Source organism: Aythya ferina, assembly GCF_964211825.1.
Source record: "Aythya ferina genome assembly, chromosome: 13".
Lineage (NCBI taxonomy): Eukaryota > Metazoa > Chordata > Aves > Anseriformes > Anatidae > Aythya > Aythya ferina.
Window position 1 is genome coordinate 16,863,981 of NC_140311.1, and position 6,000 is coordinate 16,869,980.

At 45.2% G+C, this 6,000-nt stretch overlaps 1 protein-coding gene across 3 annotated transcripts in view; it reads right to left on the reverse strand.

The window, feature by feature from the left end:
* Positions 1-3,631, reverse strand: part of ZDHHC15 (zDHHC palmitoyltransferase 15) — a 28,251-nt gene extending 24,620 nt beyond the window's left edge. For 2 of the 3 annotated variants that reach the window (XM_084535029.1, XM_084535030.1), the window contains exons 1-2: positions 3,473-3,631; positions 660-686 (exon numbers count right to left, since the gene is read on the reverse strand). In XM_084535029.1, the coding sequence (XP_084391155.1) occupies positions 660-686; positions 3,473-3,590 (145 nt within the window). In that variant the 5' untranslated portion in view covers positions 3,591-3,631. The remainder of the gene's footprint in view (positions 1-659; positions 687-3,472) is intronic. The other variant, XM_084535028.1, reaches the window with a different exon arrangement.
* Positions 3,632-6,000: the final 2,369 nt, after the last annotated feature.

Sequence of the window (6,000 nt, forward strand, 5' to 3'; positions counted from 1 at the left end):
TGTCTCAGGGCTTTCAGGGGTGCACGACCAAGTGCACCTGGGAAATGCACAGGTTGAGCAATAATGGCACAGAAACCTTTGCTCCAACTCCTCTGTGGCAGTAACTCAGTTACTATGTTCCTACTGATGTATGGTTATTGGCTAACTGAAACCAAAAACATTTGTTTTTGCAAAAGCCTCCCTAAACAAAGCATAAGAAATAGCTTTCAATGCAAGATTAAATAAAACAAGGGAAAAAAAAAAAAGGCAAGCCACGGAACAGAATTGATCTTTTTTGTTTAGCTTGTAAAAGCAGCTCTGGAAACCTAAAATAGAAAGGAAGAAGAGACGTGTGGGCGTATAGGGACAGATGTGTATAGTTGTTTTTAATTAATTAATTTATTTATATATATTTTTTGAAGGAGATCATGGCCTTTTCATGTTGTTCATATACTGAAACTAAACTGGGGTATTTCCCAATATATCCGAAAGTTACAGCATTTCTAACAACCCATGATGTATATACGTCCTGATGATGTGTAATTACAGAAGGGAAACACTGCAAGAATATGTAAGTTGAAAAAAAAATCCTGGACTGTATTTTGGGCATTTTATTTAAAATATTCATGAATCTTTTTACACAAGCACTTAATATCACATTATAAATTAAATGTACATACCTTTTTCCACAGGGTTGCTGAGAGTCACTGAAAAAGAAAAAAAAAATGCTTACAGAGCAAATAGTATTCCCAGTAAGGTTTGTGCCAAATGACATTTCTAACTATAAAAACTTGGATTTATTTAAAAAAAAAAAAAAGTCCATATTCAACACAGCAGACTAAAAAATCCTATTGGTTAGCATTCAAAGTATCCATAAGAATTGTTTACTCACAAATGACACCCACAAGATGTTCATTCACTGCTACTTATGCTGCAATTTCCCTTGATATAAAACACACATACATGTATATTTGTTTGTGATACTTTTAATATACAAAGAAACAAATCCACTGGTGACAGTCCTGTCGCCCTGATACTGCCAAGATTATCTAGCAACTGCCCAAGCAGCATCTGTATGGATGTACTCATAAGCCTGCTTTCCACTGATCTCTCAGTGGTCTTGATCCTCCACAGTAAGCCATGTCCCAATTCATTTCTCCATCAGCATAAAAATAAATTAGCTGTTGTCTTGGCTTTGCTTTATCAGACACAAAGGATACGTGGTAACAACACAACAGTTTTCACAGCTCCTACTCGCAGAGTTTTTACAACTCCTCCTTGCCTGACTGTAATCCTAACAGTCCCTACTAACAAAGCTACCTAGAGCAAGCAGCAACGCGTGCACTGCTCCGCAGCTACTCATCCTGACTACTTTCAAAGTCAGTGAAAGCCATCATCCAAGTTTAACAGAAATGATAAGGACACAGTGGCCACAGCTCACTTCCCAGAGTCACAGTGATTTTAGAGAAACAAGGTGGTACTGTTAAATGACCCAAAGATTTTCACCTACCTGTGATGACCTTTTTTTTTTTTTTTTTTTTTTTTTTTTTTTTTTTAACACCAATGGGAAAAAAAAAGATTGAGATCACAGCTTTTCATTTCTAGCCTGTGGCCAGCACCTGCAGAGACTCTACCCCTCAAGACTCACTCTGTCATCCTACTTGAAAACAAATAACCTTGGAAAAGGTAAATCAGAATAGTAACTAATAAAAGTAGCTGTCCTCAAAACCATGCTAATAAACAACTTTGATCTGCAATCTTCGTGATACAAAAATGGAAATGAAAAGAGACCAAATATTTGTTGTGCCTCTCTGCACTCAATTACAGATGAACAAGAGTGTCAGGAAACTCAGTTTTTCCTTTCATTTGTTGCAAATCAACCTACAAAGAGCACATCAGATTTTCACAAATACTGCTCTGTTCCCTCCTGAAGTTCACACCATACTTGCTGCAGAGCTCTCCTGAGAAAAGAGCAAACTCCAAAGCAAAGATTACACGGAAGTTTTATCCCAGGACTTGAGGTCATCGTGGCCACTGTGGCAGCAACCACCACACAGCCACGGCCTGCTCCGGAGTGTCAGCTGCTGGCTGTACCAGTCACCGAGCATTTAAATCCCAGCACCACGAGGCATCGCAGGACATCACCTCGCACTGATTTCAACCCTCAGCAGTATGCGCTGCTAAAGATGAAGATCAGGAAGTAAAACAGAGTGTCTGCAGTTTGCATGCCTGCAACAGCTAAAATGGCAATACACAAAGGGAATCTGAAGGAAAAAGAAAAGCCACCAGAGAAACCCTTATATAAATTTCCTTATGTCGGGTATTTTGGCAGGAGGGAATGTCCTGAGCACTGATTTTCAGGTAACTGCATATGCCAATAGTTAAGGTTCAAATCCTATAACTCAATTTACTCATTTTGACTTCTGTATAGATAACCTCTTCCACATGCAAATAAAATACCTGAGAGAGAAGGGTGAGGCAAAAAAAAAAAAAAAAAAAAAAAAAAAAAAAAAAAGCAGACAGCTGTGGGTAAAGCAGTGATTTCCAGCTGTGAGCCTAGGCAATGTGCTGGGCTCCTGCCAGTCTAAGGCGTATTTTCAGAATAACACAATCCCAATCCAAATCCCACTTAATTCAGCAGTCTCGTCTGACGGCTGCACTGAGACTTGGAATTAAGCAGTGTTAAATAGTACTGTATTTACACAGTGTTTCAGGAGTGTATCTTAATTTTTTTTGTCACGTGGTTTAGTCAATGGTTGTAGAGCTGCTGGATGTTGCCGTGCGTTTTGGAGAAATCGCTCCATGTCAATCCCCAAAAGAAAAAGCCCCCAGTTTTAGAGATGGAGTGAAACGTCACGGAGTACTTGGGAGCTGCAAATTAAACCAGATGAAAGCTTTGCTTTTTATTTTTTTTTGTCCCCATGGAGAAGAAACAATAGCTCTCACTGCAGCACCACCCCTGTGGTCACCTCCTTCCAGGCTGCTGTGCCAGACACAGCCCAAGGTGCCCTTCCCAGAGCCTCTGCCCCATTCCCTGACTGTGCCCTGCCCCAGGGGACCCCCCCAGCTTTTTGCCTCCCCTCTCTGCCAGCCCCTCCGAGGGAAGGCTTTCTGCACCCACCCCGTGCCAGGGCGCAAGAACCAGCAGAAAGTTCACAACTTACTCTGTGGCTTCAGGGCTGCGTTAAGCTGCAGCTCTGCCTGTCCCTGCTGCCCCCGTGCTACCACAGCGGCTCCTCAGGGCGCCCCGCATCCCCCCCGCATCCCCCCGCTTCCCCCGGAGGCCGCAGCGCTGCCGGCAGCCCCCGGGGGACAGGCGACAAGGAGCGGGGGGTCCCCCCCGACACCGACAGACACACAGACACACACAGACAGACACACAGACAGCGGGCCCGCGGCTGACAGCCCGGCTCGGCCCCCTTCCCCCCGCCGAAGGCCGGGGCCCGCTGAGGGCCGCTCCCTCCCCGCCCCGCCCGCCCCCAGCGCGGCTCACCCAGGCAGAGCTCGCAGACGTAGGCGTAGTAGGACCAGAGCACGACGAGGGCGATGATGAGGACGGGCAGCCAGGCGAAGGCCCGCTGGCAGCAGCGCAGCCCCCGCGACAGGGCCATGTTCCCCGCCCGAGCAGCCGGGGCGGGCGGCAGCGGGCGCTGAGGCGCAGGGCGTCCCCTGGCGGCGCGGCTGAGGCGTGAGGGGAGCGGCGGTAACGGCCGGGCCCGCGCTGAGGGGCGCTGAGGGACGCGTGGGGCTGGTGGAGTCACACGGGTCGCTGCACACAGTATTATTATCATTATTATTATTGTTTTTGCCCTAGTTTAAGGCCAGACGAGGAGCCCAGAGCGCGGTGTCTGCGCACCCGCGCTATGTCTTTGCCCCTGCCAGCAGTGCCGCGAGGAGAGCCCCGGGAAGCAGAGCAGCCTGTCCTAGAGTCACAGAAGCGTTCAGTTTGGAAAAGACCCTTAACATCAAGCCCGGCCATCAGCTCACTACTAAGACCAACACCACACCATGTCCCTAAGCACCACATCCACATGTCTCTGAAAGGGGACTCCACCGCCTCCCAGGGCTACCCCTTCTGATGCCCAACAACCCTCTCTGGGAAGAAATTCTTCCTCATATTCAATCTAAACCTCCCCTGGTGCAGCCTGAGGCCATCGCCTCGTGTCCTATAGCTTATCACCTGAGAAAAGAGACCAGCACCCTCCTGCTGCAGCCACCCGTCAGGCAGTTGTAGAGAGCAGTAAGGGGTCCCCTCAGCCTCCTCTGCGGCAGGCTCAACACCTCCAGTTCCCTCGGCAGCTCCTCGTACATCTTGTTTTCTTCACACGGCATCCCTGTGGCACTTCATAGGCCTCATACACTCAGGCGTCATTCCTCTGTGTTGTGGTGGATGAGTCCTTATAGTAAAAGCTCTTCTTATTGGTAATTACACAACTTGTACTTTGTTCATCTTGTTCATCTAGTTTTTCTTGTGGAATACCTTATGCTGCCACCACCAACTCTGTATTCTCAGACTTCTCAGCACAAAACCAGGTTACACAGTAACATGCGATTCAAGATAACCTGTGGAACAGAACTAGCATCCTCTCTAAAAGCTGATAACATGGCATTTGATGTAAAAAACAAAAACACCATCTCAACTCCCCACATTTCACCCAAGCCTGTTCCACAACCACCTTTGAACTCCCATAGGAATCTGTCATTTCCACATTCAGCAACGTGTTCTGAATTAATGCTTCAAGTCAATTAAATCCACTGTATTGCCCCTGTTAAGGAAATTAGTTTTCTCATCAGGAGAGATTTATCGAATAGAATGTCCTGCTGATAAAGCCCTGGTGCAGTTTGCCACACTTTCCCATCACCTCTTTATTTTTTCCCCCTTGGAATAGACTGCCTATTGTTGGTATCAAGCTTGCAGTCTGTCTCTATCAAATTTTCCCTCTTTTTGAGTGTAGATACTGCATTTGCCATTCTCCTGCCAAAATCCTAGTTTCAACATCAATTACAAATCCTTGGACCACACTTGTAGTCTCAAATTTATTTCTTTTAATGTTTTAAGATGGAGATGATCTACAACCTTTGTTAAAAAATTTGATCAGTAATGAGGTGACAGCTACCTTAATCTCCTTCTCTGCCCCACTCAGAGTCTATAAGGTCATTATTCTTTTCTTGTCCAGGCTACTAAACTTTGTGTTCAGTACAAATCTGAACTTTCTGGTATTTGTTTTAAATTTCTGATTGTGGTCCAGCCTAACCAGCCTTTTGGATAATCCCTACTATCAAAAATTATTTGAAGAGATCATAATGTTCATTGGTCTGAGCTGCCTGTAACCATAAACACAGAATCTCAGGCATCCCACAACTGAGATCCACAGTCTAGGTCCTAGCTAAAGTCAGTGGAAAGAGAAATGCCCCCTTCAAGGGCATTCAGGAGGAGATTTGGGACAAGCAAACAAGATGCTCTGAGGATCCTGAATCATTTGATGTGAACACCTGCTTGCCTCCTCCTCCTTCCACACACTGCACAGAGCTGAGAAGCCAACAATTTTGCCAGCAATATCTTTTTCCAACAGTAAGACTTAAAAACAGCTTTTGTGAGCTAAATCTCTACCTTAAGCAACACGTCGAATCTTTCCTCTCCCAAAATCTCAGAACTACCGATCATGTAGATGGGAGGCACAGCACGTCCATGGTTCATTTTTCATGTCTGTGTGTTTATGAGGCAGGAAGGCAACCTGCCCAACAGATAGCAGTGGAACTCTGTAAAAGTGAGCAGACATTTTCAGATAATACCTCTGTAAATAAAATTAAGACTATTTTTTTTGTTCAACAGCCAGTTTCTCTATGTGTTCTAAGATCCACATGGATCGTCTTCAAAATTCTTTTGTTTCATGGGGTTCCAGGGGAGACTTAGTCATATAAACACAAGCTCATCTGAGGTTTGAGATTCCCAAATACAGCTCTTTAAAACAAAAATAATAATGTGACCTTGAAATCTTGCAATTTTTATACTTTTTTTTT